This window comes from Sinocyclocheilus grahami, unplaced genomic scaffold (genome assembly GCF_001515645.1).
Source record: "Sinocyclocheilus grahami isolate Dianchi unplaced genomic scaffold, SAMN03320097.WGS_v1.1 scaffold263.1, whole genome shotgun sequence".
In the NCBI taxonomy this organism is placed as follows: Eukaryota; Metazoa; Chordata; class Actinopteri; order Cypriniformes; family Cyprinidae; genus Sinocyclocheilus; species Sinocyclocheilus grahami.
Window position 1 is genome coordinate 628,113 of NW_015505442.1, and position 18,652 is coordinate 646,764.

The 18,652-nt window shown below is 40.5% G+C and overlaps 1 protein-coding gene across 1 annotated transcript in view; it reads left to right on the forward strand.

The window, feature by feature from the left end:
* Positions 1-18,652, forward strand: part of LOC107599276 (E3 ubiquitin-protein ligase HECW1-like) — a 40,073-nt gene that overhangs the window by 5,581 nt on the left and 15,840 nt on the right. Inside the window, exons 2-5 of the mRNA XM_016290822.1 lie at positions 11,423-11,753; positions 13,278-13,385; positions 15,719-15,813; positions 17,584-17,659. Of these exons, the coding sequence (XP_016146308.1) occupies positions 11,423-11,753; positions 13,278-13,385; positions 15,719-15,813; positions 17,584-17,659 (610 nt within the window). The remainder of the gene's footprint in view (positions 1-11,422; positions 11,754-13,277; positions 13,386-15,718; positions 15,814-17,583; positions 17,660-18,652) is intronic.

Sequence of the window (18,652 nt, forward strand, 5' to 3'; positions counted from 1 at the left end):
TGGAGCTAAACTCTGCAGGACACCGGCCCTCCAGGACTGAGTTTGGGCACCCCTGTTTTAGACGATATAGCCTACACGAAGTACGTTTTTTAAAGCAGTTTTAATGCTATTTCTTGATAAACCTTCCTATTGTTTTTGACTTGTGTTTTAATATGTTGGCTAACGCTATATGAAGGCTATTGACTGATTTTCCATTGTTCTGCATTTCCCCAGCTGATTTGAATAAATAAGCTATGCTTTGGCCGACATTGAGTGTATGCTCTTCTTTTTTTTCTTTTTAACGACCGCCTAAAATTAAATGATAATGCGAGGCAAGTGTGCAGCAAGTGGAATTCATTGTGGGATTTGACAGTGTGATTAATAGATTACGTTTTTCAAATATAGGCTACACGCACGCACAGAGTGTTTTTTTCTTACCATCTTTTGGGGGTTTCTTGCTTTTAGACTAGTCGACTAGTCGGATACAAAACTTTAGTTTAAACGACAGTCAAATTAGTCGTCGCGCACATCCCTAGTAGTACTATAATTTTTTATATAATCAGCAATATGCCACAAATGCTGTAAATTTTGCTATTCAAATCTTCCATAACAGCAGACAGATATTTATTTTTGGCCCTTAGGGATTTTATTGTCAGTAAAGAGTAAATGGTGGTCAAGAAACAATATTGATACCAGAGGAACAGAAAGCGGAAATGCCAGATTTTATCTCGTGGCACCTGGACAAGCTCAATGTATTGGAACACATAGGTTATATTTTACTGAAATGGATTCCTTTGATGCAGTCTGAGGTCTCGTTTTTCACTCATTCACTTTCCTGGTCTGAATTCTAGCCTCTTTTCAGCATTATCTGTCCTGTAAGTTTGCCAGAATTCCCAGGAGAAACTGCTGGTGATTGTGTATGAAATTCGATTTGCTGCGTGTCCTTTGTGTGGACAATTTTGAATGCTGGGTTTAGTCTTGTCTACAGTACAGTCTACATTTTGTGGTTTTAAAAGGGCTTCAAGTGCATGTTGTGTGAGTTTAGTTTTTTTCTGTCTGGGAGATTGAGGAGGAGGATGTGAGGCCGTGGCTTATGCTGTGATTCAGATTGATTCGGTAACTTCACACCAGGGTTGTAAGATAATAACTGATACATTTTAGTTGCTTGTCCTATTGTGCAACAAACACTGCAGGTCATTGTGTCACTCAAGAAGACGCCATCTGCACTTGTCACAAAAACATGGTGCTATGATTTTGTTCTTGATATTTTTGTTTTAGTGGCATATTTCTGTGTAAAACGTCTGGGTTACGTACGTCGGTGATGACCGATGAATTGGGATCTCGCCAGAGAGACCAATCCACTTCGAGTGTAACTAAACAAGCCAATGGACATTGGCATGCGGATTTCGCATCTGGCTGCCACACCCCGCAGCGCGGGTATTAGAGGCAGCAGGTGCACCGCATTCATTCATGCTTTCGCTGAGGAGCCGAGCCAGTGACCTGGCAGCTCAGCGGTGGTACAGCAACTGTGGAGACGGGACGTGATGTCTCTGTTCCCTCCTTCAGGGAACGAGGGTTACATATGTAACCAAGACGTTCCCTTTCTGTCGGTCACTCTTGATGTCACGTTGGTGATGACCAATGAATTGGGATCCCTACCAACACGCCACATGTGCTGCTCCCTCCAGTGCCCTGTGTAGGCCTCCTGATCCTTCCTATAAGGCAGACGATAGGACCGGGCTCTACACAGAGAAGGTCGACTACACTTGTTCCTCGCAACCCAACAGTATGACTTGGATAACACTGGGAAGCGTGCCCTCCCATTTTGAAGAGGACACACTGCGGAGTCACCTCCTCGGTTAAGTGACTTAAGTCACTTGGTTAAGTGACATTTACTCATGTGGAGTAACCCCGAGGGGCCCTACTGCACATAGAGGTCTCTGAGATAGCTCATGGCTGCATCATTTAGAGACGGCAGAACGTGGTCTGCCAGAGAAAACACGGCCTTAGTAACTGTACCGTGAAAATACACATATGGGATCCCAACTGGGTCACTCATATGGGCACTAGCCTCACACCAGATTTCAGGAATTCATTGACTGAAAGGCCTGGTGCCGGACGCTCAGCCACGTCTGGCCGCCGGAGTGCTGGAGGACTCGAGAGGGTCTGACCGGTCAGGGGACTCTCTGGAGAATTCAATTAAATTCAATTCAAGTTTATTTGTATAGCGCTTTTCACGATACAAATTGTTGCAAAGCAACTTCACAGCAAATTAAGTTTCTACAATATTTAGTGGTAGCTTATCAATGCTGACTGTCAGTTAATGTACATATGGCAGAAATGTACGGAAAATTCAATTAAAAATGTAATCAAACAGACGATGAACACTATTAACAGCAATTATTGTGATGCAATCAAACTTATAGCCAAATGTGGTAGTTCTGTATGTTGTTTCAGGGTTGGCATCATCTGAGGTCCTCTGAGGGGTTGGCATTATCTCTTCTCAGGTGTTCTGGACTCAGACTGAAGCTTGTGTAAATCCTGCAAAAACATAGAAACAAATAGAGACATAATTAGCGTAGCTGCTGTTCCAACCAATCAAAATTGATTTGTTTAACCCAAACTAAAGAAGAATAATGTGCATTTGATCAGATATAACTGTAGTACAAGATTATGAGATGTATTATTTGAATGCTTGGCCAAAGAGATGTGTCTTTAATCTAGATTTAAACAGAGAGAGAGAGTGTCTGAACCCCGAACGTTATCAGGAAGGCTATTCCAGAGTTTGGGAGCCAAATGCGAAAAAGCTCTACCTCCTTTAGTGGACTTTGCTATCCTAGGAACTACCAAAAGTCCAGAGTTTTGCGACCTTAGGGAGCGTGATGGATTGTAGCGTGGTAGAAGACTAGTTAGGTACTTAGAGACGGCAGAACGTGGTCTGCCAGAGAAAACACGGCCTTAGTAACTGTACCGTGAAAATACACATATGGGATCCCAACTGGGTCACTCATATGGGCACTAGCCTCACACCAGATTTCAGGAATTCATTGACTGAAAGGCCTGGTGCCGGACGCTCAGCCACGTCTGGCCGCCGGAGTGCTGGAGGACTCGAGAGGGTCTGACCGGTCAGGGGACTCTCTGGAGAATTCAATTAAATTCAATTCAAGTTTATTTGTATAGCGCTTTTCACGATACAAATTGTTGCAAAGCAACTTCACAGCAAATTAAGTTTCTACAATATTTAGTGGTAGCTTATCAATGCTGACTGTCAGTTAATGTACATATGGCAGAAATGTACGGAAAATTCAATTAAAAATGTAATCAAACAGACGATGAACACTATTAACAGCAATTATTGTGATGCAATCAAACTTATAGCCAAATGTGGTAGTTCTGTATGTTGTTTCAGGGTTGGCATCATCTGAGGTCCTCTGAGGGGTTGGCATTATCTCTTCTCAGGTGTTCTGGACTCAGACTGAAGCTTGTGTAAATCCTGCAAAAACATAGAAACAAATAGAGACATAATTAGCGTAGCTGCTGTTCCAACCAATCAAAATTGATTTGTTTAACCCAAACTAAAGAAGAATAATGTGCATTTGATCAGATATAACTGTAGTACAAGATTATGAGATGTATTATTTGAATGCTTGGCCAAAGAGATGTGTCTGTAATCTAGATTTAAACAGAGAGAGTGTGTCTGAACCCCGAACGTTATCAGGAAGGCTATTCCAGAGTTTGGGAGCCAAATGCGAAAAAGCTCTACCTCCTTTAGTGGACTTTGCTATCCTAGGAACTACCAAAAGTCCAGAGTTTTGCGACCTTAGGGAGCGTGATGGATTGTAGCGTGGTAGAAGACTAGTTAGGTACGCTGTTGATCCACTGCCAGATGGAGGTGGGCACGGAGAGCTGAGTTAGTTTGGGCAGGAGGAGGTTTGGGATGATAGTGTTAAAGGCCGAGCTGAAGTCCACAAACAGGATCCTCACATACGTCCCTGGTATGTCTAGATGTTGCAGAACATAATGCAGTCCCATGTTGACTGCATCATCCACAGAACTGTTTGCTCTGTAGGCAAACTGAAGAGGATCCAGCAAGGGTCTAGTGATGTCCTTCAGGTAGGCCAGGACCAGTCTCTCAAGTTACTTCATGACGACAGATGTGAGAGCGACAGGTCTGTAGTCGTTGAGTCCAGTGGTTTTGGGCTTTTTGGTAACATGTAACAGGTAACATGTTTCATAGCTTGGCAATGTTTCTAAGATGGAAGAATGCCGTTTTTGTAACATGGGAAATATGATTTTCAAAAGACAAGTTGCTATCTAATATAACACCCAGATTTTTGACTGTTAATTAATTAGAGATGTTGTCCGAAAGGAGTTCCGCTCCGACTCTGCTGGGGTGCAGGCCATCAGCGCGAAAAAGCCTAGGACGCTCCCAGAAAAGATTCCAATTATTAACAAAGAGCAGTTTCTGTTCTTTAAACTATGACAATAACCATTCATTTAAAGCAAAAAGTCTACTGAACCTTTCGTGTCCTCGTCAATACGTGGGAAGCGGTCCTGACACGATGATCGTCGTCGCGGGCGATGTGCTGCACCCCATCTCGATCAGGCCCCTGAAGTCTCTCTTCAGTGTCTCCGTCTGCCGCAGCTTGGTGTCGTTAACCCCCTCGTGAAGCACGACCGCTCCGGTGCTCTCGTCGCCCTTCAGGATCGCGAGTATCTGCGCAGAAACATCGAGAACACGAGCACCAGGGAAACAGTGAGTTTGCACTTTACCTTCAGCTAAAGTAGCACGGACGTGCCGGACGATGGAGTCTGCGACGATCACATCATCGCGTTCCGTCTCGCGGAGGGGAGCGAAGCAGTTCCGGGTGGAGATCTCAAAGACCGGAGGCGGAGGAGGGGGAGAGGTCGTCGCCCGGGGCCTGGCTCGCGTCTTTCGCTGCGGGTGCACCCAGGGTCCGTGGTGTCCCGGCGCCGGAGTGAAGGACATCTGGAAAGATCATGTCCGAATGCAGCTCAAGCGTGTCCTCACCTGCACTCAAAGGTAGACACACATCCTCCATTAAAGCAAGTAACAATGAGTAAAACAATAGAAATGTGGATGAATAGAGTATTAGCAATGTAAACGAGATTAGCGGCAACCACGCTGGCGATGCTAACGGGCTATATGCTAATAGCGGACTCGGGAAATCAAAATAAAACTAGTGATAAAGATTTTAAGATAAAAAAATAGAAGATAAAGAATTAACTTGACGGAGCTCAAACTCCAAACTAGGGCTGGACAATAATTCAATATCAATATGTATCGCGATATAATTTTTTTCAATAACGGTGATATGATTTTTAAACACAGTTCCGATATTTCGATATACATTACCAGTGTTTCCCATACATTGATTTATTTGTGGCATTTGACTTCGTTGAATAAACATGAGCGCTGCACGCTTCAAAATCAAAACACATCGCGGGTGTTTTATATGAATGTATCTCTGAAGGGAACCGACTGTCTTCAGAATAGTTTAGATGGCATTTTTATCTGATAAAGTACCGCTCATGAGCGGAGCTGCTTTGTTTACAGCCATTACTGGAGAAACCGTTAGTTACACCGCTCTCACAGCGCCTCCTGCTGGCAGACAAGCAGTTTGCATTTTCAATAATAAACCCATTTCCAGCAACATGCTTTTGTTGTTGCTCTATTTTTTTGTTTTCTGAAGCAACTCGGAGCATGTTTCATAATCGTTTACCTGGTTAATGCGCGTTTCAATCTATAAGAATAATCAGCCTACACTACCAGTCAAAGGTTTTTGAACTGCAAGATTTTTAATGTTTCTTAAAGAATTCTCTTCTGCTCACCAAGCCTGCATTTATTTGATCCAAAATGCACCAAAAGCAGTAACATTTTGAAATATTTTTACTATTTAAAATTGCTTTCTATTTGAATAGATTTTAAAATGTAATTTATTCCTGTGATCAAAGCTAAAGTTTCAGCATCATTAGGCCTACTCCAGTCTTCAGTGTCACATGATCCTTCAGCAATCATTCTAATATGCTGATTTGCTGATTATCAATATTTAAAACAGCTGAGTAATTAATTTGACCGTGATTTCACATTTCTGGTTTGTATGAAGGCTAAATACCAATAAAAGGTGAACATTTATTTATTTGCGCCATTTTTTTCCTAAAATATTATATAGTTTTATAGGAGTATGTTTCATAGGGTTGGCAAATTAATTTTTCATAAATTTGTAGGTACAGACATCTGTTGTGGCCGTTCTTGGCCGTTTTTATGAGGCGTTTTTAATAGTCTTCATATCGATATTGGAATTATATCGTATCGACCGAAATTAAGAAATATATCGTGATATAAATTTTGGCCATATCGTCCAGCCCTACTCCAAACACACGGCAGCAACAAACAGGAAGTTTGAACTAGGCGTCCAGGACGCAAGCGGACTCTGAACAGTGCCACTACCCATTTGAGGTGAGAACACAGGAGGAAACCGGTTTCGACACGCAGGCTGTAGAACCTAGCGCTGTCAACGTGTTAGGAGTCCCGCAGCTCTACAAATGTCTGCTAGTGAGGCACCACGAGCCAGCGCCCAGGACGATGCGACACCCCTAGTGGAGTGAGCACGCAGCCTGAGTGGGCAGGGCACACCTTGTGCTTCATAGGCCAAGGTGATTGCATCCACTATCCAGTGGGCCATCCTCTGCTTGGAGACAGCCTTCACCTTTTGCTGTCCACCGTAACAGACAAAGAGCTGTTCTGAGGTCCTAAAGCTCTGAGTTCTATCCACGTACTGTCGCAGTGGAATCAGCCAGCCCAAACTCAAGGCACGATTCGTCGACCGAAAATGCCTGCAGGTCCCTCACCCTCTTGATCGATGGCAATGCAGTCAGGAGTAGGGTCTTCATAGAAAGAAACTTCAACTTGACTGACTGCAAAGGCTCGAAGGGGGCAGCTTATAGGGCTCTTAACACTAATGCCAAATCCCAAGAGGGCAGGGAGGGAGGATTTAACCTCCTGGCCCCCCTAAGAAACCTGACGACCAGATCATGCTTCTCCTCGGACCTCCCCTCTATGGGGTCGTGATGGGCCAAAATAGCAGCAACGCAAACCTTAAGGGTGGAGGGGAACAGCCTATGCTCCAACCCATGCTGCAAGAAGGAAAGCACGGCTCTGACCGAACATCTCTGGGGGTCCTCCTGGTGGGAGGAACACCATTCGATGAACAGGTTCCACTTCAGCGCATAGGCCTGTCTCGTGGACGGAGCACGCGCTGAAGCGATAGTGAGAGCTACCTCCTGGGGTAGGTCACTTAGAACCTCTGCGTCCCATCCAGGGACCACACATGGAGTTTCCACAGGTTTGGACGTGGTTGCCAAAGGGTACCCCATCTCTGAGAAAGCTCCTTCCTCAGAGGAATCGGCCAGGGAGGGGCTGTCGCGAGGAGCATGAATTCTGGGAACCAGGTCCTGTTGGGCCAATATGGAGCCACTAACAAGACCTCATTCCCTGATCTGGGATGTGGGAACACATATTTGCTCAGGCCCCGGGGCCAGCTGTGTGCCAGTGCGTCCGTGCCGACTGTTGCCTCGGTTAGGGAGTAGAACCACTGGCAGTGGGGGGTTTCTGGAGATGCAAACAAGTCTATCTGAGCAACTCCGAACCGTCTCCAGATCAGCTGAACCACCTGGGGGTGGAGTCTCCACTCTCCCGGAAGTGCTGCTCGAGACAGCTCGTCGGCTGCCCGATTGAACACTCCCGAGATGTGGATGGCACGAAGGGACCTCAGATGCTTCTGACTCCACAGGAGGAGGTGGTGGGCGAGTTGCGACATGCGACGGGAGCATAAACCGCCTGGATTTTTTGCCTGGATAGCTGTTTCAGGGGCACTCCTGCCCGAAGAAACGAGGGATCTGACCATGGACTGAAGGTTCTGTGTAATCTGAACCCGGTGAGTGCCGCGTCGCCACGCCCACCTAGGGACTCAGCCATATGCCCCAGGAGCCTCTGAAAGAATTTCAGTGGGACCGCCGTCCTGCCTGATAAAGACTTGAGGCAGTTCAGCACTGACTGAGCATGTTCCTGGGTGAGGCGTGCTGTCTGACTGACTGTTTGCTCTTTTCCCAGTTGACCCGAAGACCCAACTAGCTGAGGTGTCTGAGCACCAGGTCCCTGTGTGCGCACAACTGATCGCGAGACTGTGCGAGTATGAGCCAGTCGTCGAGATAGTTGAGAATGCGCACCCCCCGTTCTCTCAAAGGAACAAGGGCTTCCTCCACAACTTTGGTGAAGACACGAGGTGACAGGGACAGCCCGAAAGGCAGGACCATGTACTGATGTGCCCGACCCTCGAACACAAACCACAGGAATGGCTTGTGCCGCGGGAGGATCGAGACATGAAAGTACGCGTCCTTCAGGTCGATCGCTGCAAACCAATCCTGGGGACAGATGCACTCAAAAATGCGTTTCTGCATCAACATCTTGAACGGCAGCTTGTGAAGCGCACTATTCAAAACTCGCAGATCCAAGATCGGTCGTAACCCACCACTTTTCTTGGGCACAATGAAGTAAGGGCTATAAAACCCCAACCTCATATCGGCTGGAGGGACCGGCTGTAGCTCGCGTCCTTCGCCAGCAGGACTGCGATTTCCGCACGCAAGACAGGGGCATCGACAGCCTTGACAGAAGTGAACCGGATGCACCTACACTTGGGGGGACGCTGGGTGAACTGAATCGCGTAGCCGAGTCTGATGGTCCGCAGGAATCACCGAGACGGACTGGGGAGCGCTAACCAGGCTCCGAGAGACCGTGCTAGAGGAACCAATGGAGCCACCAACGTACCCACGGTGGGGCTGCATGGTGGAACACAGGGACTCGACCTGAGGCCTGTGATGGCCTGGCCTGTGATGGCAGAGGGCGGATTTTCCAGTTTCCATGGAAGCTGGCATTATTTTAAATCACAAATAAGATATTTTAATCAGAAAATGGTTATTATAAATAATAGCGGAAGCTAGAGATCTCACGAATCCTCTCACTATAGCAAACAAAGTGTTGACAGGGTGTAAATAATAGATTCATTGTGCAGTGTATGGAGCTTCGTTGATTATAATGGAATTTTGTGAGATCGCGATGAGTGAGTGACAGCTTTTAATGATTATTAAGGGAGTTTGCAAATGAGATATTGATTTAATACAACAGTTCATTAAACAAGAAATTAATATTAAGTGACTTGCATTGTCTGACTACAACACTATTGCCTGATTTTGCTCTATTTCATCAACGAAAATAATTTCAAACAAAGTCAAAGCTGAGCCGCTGCGCATCTCCAGTGAACGTGAATGAACGTGCGTTTTTAAACGAATCTGAATCAATTACCCATTCATAAAGCCAGTCACTTGCTTCATTCCTGAATGAATTAGTCATTCGCACGAATCAATTGAATGAATGATTCAGTGATAAACTCAATGATTTGCCACCACCTACAGGCAGTTTTACTTTCATTTTTAAAGGATCTTTTCTGTTATTTATTTCGTTTAATATTTCTGTATTAAAATTTTTTTATTTAAAGCATTAATCTCCACATGAATTTACGAATTTAATTGCACTCATGCCACCTCTGAGCCTCATTAAATATCTGAGAATACACCTACAAGCCACTTTTGTGTTCTTCTGTGCCACCTCTGAAGTACAAATTATTATTTTTTAATACAGATTTAATTTTATTGGTAACTTATTCTTATTCTACTTTATTTTATTCTGTTGTTTTATTTAGAAATTTGAAAAAGCTTATAAATATAATTTTTTGAATTTGACATAAAAGATGACATACTTTTAATAAAGTTAGAAAAATGCCATTACAAAGGTGTAAAAACGTCTCGGGTTACTTATGTAACCATGGTTCCCTGAGGGGAACGAGACACTGCGTCCTCTAGGGGTCGCTATGGGGAACGCCTCGTCGTGACCCGTGTCTGAAGCCTACATTGAAAAAACACCAACTTGTTTGGCCGGCGACAGCCATGACGTCACTACCGTCGCAACTAGTACAAAATAGGCGCCGGTAGCGCACATCATCACTTCTTCGTCTGAAGCTTGTGTCCGCAGCATGGCACAAAAACTAGCGGAACGCGGTCACGCAAGGGCGTTCCCAAAGCGACTCGACGCAGCTCGAGTTCCTGAAGGGGAACCAGTTTGATGCAAGAATATATATTTTTTATAAATATTTGAGAAATTGTATTTGAATATTACCAGTGTGAACTCCATTGTCTTCAATGACTTTAATTAAAATACTTTGAAACACGACTGCTCAAAATAGTCTAAATTTATGAAACCTACACATTCAAAACCTTTAATGAAATTTTTAATTTAAATGTTAAGTGTAATGTTAAGTACTGTAAGAGGTCTTTCATGATGCTACATATGCTGGGGTGTGAATTTGATAGGTGCTTGATATAAACTAAATGGTGCTTTAAAAAGTCCTTGAAAGCACTTGAATTTTGTGTTCATGAAAGAGTGGAAACCCTGTGTAATAATATTTCACAATATTACTGTATTTTATTTATCAAATAAATTCAGTCGTAGTGAGAATAAGAGAAAAAATAAAAAAAATCTTACTGACCCCCAAACATTTGATCTGTAGGATATCCTATTTCAGACATTTTCAGTCATGTCAAATAATATAATTTAAATAGTGACAGTTAATATCTGAGGGCCATCTAGTTTTGTTATTAGTGGTGTCCAGTGCCATTTTCATGTTATGGGTTATGAAATGGAACCATTTACATTATATTCTGTATATTAAAATAAATGTTTCGCTATTTTTATTTTCTTATTTAGTAAGTTCTGGAGTCATAAAATGATTAGTTTCAGTTTAGCTTCCGATTATATAGTTTTATTTTATTTTTAGTTCAGTTAACAAAAATGTTTTCATTTCATTTAGATTCATTTCATTTTTTTTTTGTTTGATTAATGATAATGACACTCATGCAACCTAAATTCATTCTGCACATTGCCATTGTCTTGTGTTCAAATCATTCTGGTTAAGCACATGCGTGCCTTGCTTATTCAGCATGAATCCATTTTCTAACATCTTAAAATAGAAAACTAGACGTTCAATACACACAGTTGAAGTAGATGACACTTCTTGCACTATAAAACAACCCCTCAGTCTCCTGTAGGTGAAATGTAGCTTCTCAGGCATCGTTTTCTCTCCTCAAACATGTCCTGACCTGCCTCGCTCCCAGCAGTTTTGTCTTTTTCTGATCTGACCATGAAAAGTCTGCATTTACCGCAGCATCCGAACCCCCCAGGTCATGATTGTTCTTTTGATGTCTTGCATGGTTGAATTTGCACACCATATGATCTAAAAAGCATTTGCTTATACTAATAGAGGGATTCATCATGTTTTACTCTTTTTTTTTTTTTCTTTTTTTTTCTCAGAACTTGTATCAGAACAGGTTTCTCGGGCTTGCAGCTATGGCCTCTCCATCTCGTGCATCTCAGGGCAGGCGGCGATGTAAGGACCCGATTCGGCACAGCTTCAACCCTGAGCAGTTCCCCAATGTGGACTTCCAGAACGGCGTATCTGAGGAGCTGGCGGTGGCCGTGCTGCGCTCCACCAGTGACACCGACCTCGTGACCTCCCACTGCCGCTCCACCCTCACCGTCAGCACCTCCAGCTACACCATCGGCCAGATGCAGGACATCACCCTCAGCTGGGACATCAAGGAGGAAGTGGATGCGGGCGACTGGATTGGCATGTACCTCATTGGTGAGCGTGGTTCTGTTTGGTTGTTTTATGGTTCATGAGTTTGGGGTCGGTACGTTTTAAAAATGTTTTTGAAAGAAGTCTCTTACCAAGACTGCATTTATTTGATCAAAAATACAGTAAAAACAGAAATATTGTGAAACTATTTCTACTTGATTGTATTGTAAAATGTAATTTATTCATGTGATGTAAGGCTGAATTTTCAGCATCATTACTCCAGTCTTCAGTGTCACATGATCTTTTAGAAATCATTCTAATATGCAGATTTAATTATTATCAATGTTGAAAACAGTTGTGCTGGTTATTATTGTTTTGGAAACTGGTACTTTTTTCAGGACTCTTTGATGAATCAAAGTACAAAAAGTACAAATCTTTTGTAACATTATAAATGCCTTTACTGTCACTTTTGATAAATTGATTGATGATTAAAATTATAACATTTTTGTAAAAAATTCTTACTGACCCCTCTTTTTTTTAACAGTGGTTTATGTTGATTATAAGTTATTTTGCATCATAGATGCTTCAGAATAGTGTATTTGGTTTCTGGGCTTTTAGAGCACAATTACATAGATGATTTTCTACTGTACATATGATTAGAAACAAAAATTATAGAATTTAAAAGGCCAGAAACATCACAAGATTTTCACGCCCGTTTCCACCTCAGTAAAGTTAAAAGGTCATTGCAACTTCATATCTTAGAATTGCCACATTATTTCTCATAATCGCAACTCTGTTTCTCAGAATTTGCTACTTTGTGTCTTAGAATTGCTACATTATTACACACAGTGTGACTTTATTTCCACATAATTGCATCTTTATTTCTTGCAATTGCAACTTTATATCTCACAGGGATACTGTATTTTCTTAAGTTTAACTTTCATCTTGCAATTACCTAATAATAAACTTCCATTCAGACTGAATTTGATGTTTCTGATGTTTGAAGGAGCATGTGCACTGAAGACTGGCGTAATGATGCTGAAAATTAAGCTTTGCATCACAGGAATAAATTACATTTTACAATATATTACAATAGAAAATGGCGATTTTAAATTGTAATAATATTTCACAATATCTTCACAATGTCTTTTGAGCAAATAAAGGCATAAGATGAGCATTTTGACTTTTTTCAAAAACATTTTAAAAATCATAATTTTGACTGGCAGTGTGAATTATTTATAACGAATAAAATTCATTGTAAAAAAAATCATGTATTTTTTTATTAAACATAAAAGTCATGATATTTGCATGATATATAATATCATTGTATTTCAGATTGACAGGGAGAAAATAATCTGGCTAGAGTAGCTCTTCAACACCGCAAAAATAGTAACAGGTTGTCCATCAACTGAAGGCCACACACTTCCACTGTAGACAGCTCTGTGGATTACAATAGAAGCAATATAGATGGATCACGTGTGTCTGGTGTTCTGAAGGTTCTCAGATGGCTTTTAAAGGCTGTTCAAAGATGTGATTCTCTGTATGCCATAAAGAATAAGATAAGAGGCTTTTCTCTTCTCATTCTCTTAGATGAGGTTCTGTCAGAGAACTTTCTGGACTACAAAAACAGAGGTGTGAATGGCTCCCACAAAGGCCAGATCGTCTGGAAGATCGAGGCCAGCTCCTACTTTGTAGAACGTATGTGCATTTTTTGCAAAACATGCTTATGAAAAGATACAGCATTATAGATGCTCTTTTCCCACACACAGGATGCCATTAGAGCTGCTTAAGGTTTGCTTGTGGCTGCATTTTATGACTGCTATGGTAACAAACACACAAAAGGAAACCACTTCCATGCTAGCAATTTGTTTGATGGTGTTTCAGATAAGAAGTGTGAAGGGAAATTCACTCAGGTGTGACATTCTACTAGCATGCAAAAACACTTCTCATTTCTCATTTCTCATGAAAAGAAGCCTGTGTGCTTGTATTAATATAAAGCTGTTTGAAGGTTATATCAGGTTTGGCTGTCTTTGCTTGACAGTCCAGGAAGCACTCTGATGTATTACACTGCAAGGCCATATGGCTCATGAGCTGCTGCTTTTTTCTCATTTATTGTTGGCACTTTTACTGTTACGGATACTAGAGAGAAAACGCACAGCTCTGTGGATTACAATAGAAGCAATATAGATGGATCACGTGTGTCTGGTGTTCTGAAGGTTCTCAGATGGCTTTTAAAGGCTGTTCAAAGATGTGATTCTCTGTATGCCATAAAGAATAAGATAAGAGGCTTTTCTCTTCTCATTCTCTTAGATGAGGTTCTGTCAGAGAACTTTCTGGACTACAAAAACAGAGGTGTGAATGGCTCCCACAAAGGCCAGATCGTCTGGAAGATCGAGGCCAGCTCCTACTTTGTAGAACGTATGTGCATTTTTTTGCAAAACATGCTTATGAAAAGATACAGCATTATAGATGCTCTTTTCCCACACACAGGATGCCATTAGAGCTGCTTAAGGTTTGCTTGTGGCTGCATTTTATGACTGCTATGGTAACAAACACACAAAAGGAAACCACTTCCATGCTAGCAATTTGTTTGATGGTTTTTCAGATAAGAAGTGTGAAGGGAAATTCACTCAGGTGTGACATTCTACTAGCATGCAAAAACACTTCTCATTTCTCATTTCTCATGAAAAGAAGCCTGTGTGCTTGTATTAATATAAAGCTGTTTGAAGGTTATATCAGGTTTGGCTGTCTTTGCTTGACAGTCCAGGAAGCACTCTGATGTATTACACTGCAAGGCCATATGGCTCATGAGCTGCTGCTTTTTTCTCATTTATTGTTGGCACTTTTACTGTTACGGATACTAGAGAGAAAACGCCATTCCAAGGGCCGTGGGCTCTTTTATATTATGGTGCCTACATACAGACTCAAACTCACATCGCCTACTAGAGCACCATGGCTAAATCTCTTTCTTTTACTATGTTCTGTAGTATCACAGTGCATGTTAAATAGCCTATTTTTTCTTCCTAGATTTCTGTTATGTGCTGCTAGCTACAGTGTTAATTAAGATCTAATTTTTTTAATAAATCAGAGATAAAGCAGGGCTCTGTGAAATCCATTTGATTTCCGTTTTAATATTTCTGGATTCAATTTTAAGTTTGTAGTGAAGACCTTATTTAAATAGCAGTCTTTTTGCAATTTAATAATCAAAGACACCAGTCCATATTGCAATTTGAATTTTATTAATTGTACAGCTCTACTTTTATGAATTAATCCAAAACTTCAATGACATTCCGCATTATAGAGTACATTTATAACTGGATTCCATCTGCATTTTCAACATTATGGAAATCATATGGCCCCCCCAGAAATATTATTTATTCAAGGATGTTCATGGTGTTTCTAACCAGGTCAGATAGATTGATTAGTATTTTTGTTTAGATTGATCTACTTCATTCTAATTACCCAGATGTCATATGTGAGAAATATTTTTTGTATGTCCTATAAATTAAAAATTTTAATATATTAAAATTAATATTACACATGATTTTTAATATTATACATATTAAAATATAAATTCAGGCCATTATTTCTCAAATAGCTAGCACGATTTCTTCTATCACAACATTTTCGTCCCTGTGTTAATGTTTCCTATTCCTGTTAAAGAGGAAGTTGGGGTGGAATGTAGTCAGGGGCCCCTTCAAAAAATATACAATAACCACATTCAACTATTTTTACCATGAACAAAACCAGTACCAACCATTTTTTCCAGACACTTCCTTCTCAACCAACTGATGGTTGGGGGCCTGAAATAAAGTACAAGAGAAACACAGACTATGTTTGTTTGGCTGTTTGCTATTTCTAATTGGGGACAGCATTTGTAATTTATAGGGTGGAAATGTTTACCTTGTAGTCAGTATTTTATTAGTCCCACGTGAATAGATGATTTATGCATATCTGAAAGAAAAATGTGAATATTTAAAATCTGCAAAAAATCTTACTGTGACCTTTTTCTGTGCTTGGCTCTTTTTCAGCGGAGACTAAGATCTGTTTTAAATATTATCATGGAGTGAGTGGAGCCCTGCGGGCCACAACGCCATGTGTGACCGTGAAAAACCCCTCCGCACCGGTGAGCGAAAGAAAGAAAAGTTTTATTTTGCATCATGATTTAAATGTCCAGACATCATGCCTTTAGATGAGCAGTGGTGAGGAACACACGTGTGTACGGATCAGTCATGTAGAATGTGTACATTACTGCTGCTTCATGTTGCAGATGTGTAGAGAATGCTGCTGTTTTGCCTCTTGAGTCCCTCAAGAGCAGAATAGTCTGTGCCATCTGTTTCTCAGAGGATTAATCCTGCAGATAATCTCAGGTTATCATTTCATGGCTTAATACAGGCCTACCTCCATAGCCATAGAGTCAGCCAAACTCTCTTTTTGTTTCTTAAAGGTAAAGTGCGCCAATTACAAGACACAGGCCTTGAAGGTGACCTTAAAGTGACAGTTTACCTAAAAATGAAAATTCTGTCATCATTTACTCATCCTCATGTCATTTCAAACCCGTAAGACTTCAAACACAAATTTATAACATCAAATGAATAAAATATCAAAGATATTTTTAATAACACCTGAGAGGTTTCTGCCACATTGAAAGTTCAGGTAACAAAAACTTAGTTGACCAAAATGGTCATAAAAGTGTTGAATCCATATCAATTGAGTGGCTTAAACCAAATCTTGTGAAGAGATATAATCACTTTATATAATGAGCAGATTTAATTGACACTTTTGTTCACAAATAAACACACACACACACACACACACACACACACACACACATATATATATATATATATATATATATATAGTGCATCACACAAAAGCATCACACACTAGAACAAACTTCATTGTTTAGATGTAATAAAAGCCTAAATTAAATCTGTTCATCATTTAAGGTAATCGTATCTCTTCATAAGACTTCATAAGACTAAACCACTTGATTCATATAGATTCATTTTACAATGCCTTTATGACATTTTTGCATCTTCAAAGTTGTGGTTACCTAGTCTTACAGGTTTGGAACAACATGAGGGTGTGTAAATGAGACATAATTTTCCTTTTTGGGTCAACACATTTTTACAAACCCTACAGCAAATTAGTTTTCACCACACTTGAATGATTGTATAAATAGGATACAGTTGTATGAATTCATACAACATATACAGTGGGGAAAAAAAGTATTTAGTCAGCCACCAATTGTGCAAGTTCTCCCACTTAAAAAGATGAGAGAGGCCTGTAATTTTCATCATAGGTATACCTCAACTATGAGAGACAAAATGAGAAAAAAAATCCAGAAAATCACATTGTAGGATTTTTAAGGAATTTATTTGCAAATTATGCGGTAAAATAAGTATTTGGTCACCTACAAACAAGCAAGATTTCTGGCTCTCACAGACCTGTAACTTCTTCTTTAAGAGGCTCCTCTGTCCTCCACTACAGGCCTAATTAGTTTTTTTAACACTTGAATGATTGTATAAATAGGGTACAGTTGTATGAATTCATACAACATATATGTTCATCATTAATTTTCATTAAACATTTTATATTTTTTGATCATTCAATTTCAAAACACTCCACTTAATCGTCCCTGAGATCTGTAAATCTCATCTGTCTTCCCCAGTGTCAGCAATTCAAAATTACAATGTTATTTTTTGGTGGGAACTGAGAGATTGCCTCATGTATGATGTTGTGATGCATACAACACTGTTTGCAACAAAACAAATGTAAGGGAAGAACTGTTCTGTTGTAGTTTTTGATCAGATATTGCTACTGATATTATGTGAACGTGTGTAATGGTACCAATGAAATCGAACACATTTTACACTGAACTTTCTGCTATCAGGTGTTTAAGCCGGTGGCCACAGATGACGTACCACAGAGTCAAGGCAGCAGAAGACTCATCAGCTTCTCTCTCTCAGGTGTGTGTTGTGTAATATTTGGCATGACCAGTCAATCATTAAGCTGTATCAATATTTATAGGACTTCTATATTGATCCACTGCTTTCAGTCTGCTGTAAACAACTACAGGAACATATTTACCTCAATTACTTGTTTCTTTCCTTACAAAAAACAACTTCTGCAAGTTGCTTTTTGGATACCAGTTTTCTTCTTTGCAATTTAGAGATTTTAAGATGCTAATTTGGCCCCGGTCATCTAATGGTAAAATGAAATATTTTCCATTCTGTTCTATAATATTATATATTATTCAGTTTTCTTCCTTTCCCATATTGTTCTATTTTAATCCATTCAGTTCTTGTTCTTTTTTTTTTTGCTACATACAACTGTGTTCTTTCTGTTCTGTTTTTTGTTATATTCTTTAATATTCTGTTCTGCTTTTGTTTTGTTCATTTTGTTTCTGTTCTGTTCTGTCTTTTTTTATATACTGTTCTGTTTTGGTCTGATCCGTTTTTTTCATTTTGTTCTACTGTTTTGTTTTGTTCAATTTTGTTTATTTTGCTGTATTTTGCATACTCCCTGAATCCGTGTATCATTCAATCATTCGTTTTTTGATTTCATATTGAAAGTAGAAAAATTAGAAAACGGCTCCTTTTTCGTATTTTAGTTTTTTTCCAAAAAACGAAAAACAAGAATTCAGCTTAAATTTTCTCAAAAGGATATGCACTTGTGCGCGGCGTGAGCTGCTGCGCACTCACACTGCAATGCAAGATTTTCATAAGATATAATAACTTCCAATTTCAGTTTCAGTTCAGACAGACGCGACTACAGTCAAGCGCAGACCGGTATTGAAGTGCACAGGATATAAACAGCAGTCATATTTAAAGCAGTTTAAATTAATATTGAGTACTGATTGATGTTCACTTGGATTTTTCCCCATCGAGGGGAAATAACTTAATACTCTGTCATTTATAGTCGTATGGTAAAATGTATTTTTATTTGTGTAACGTTACGTT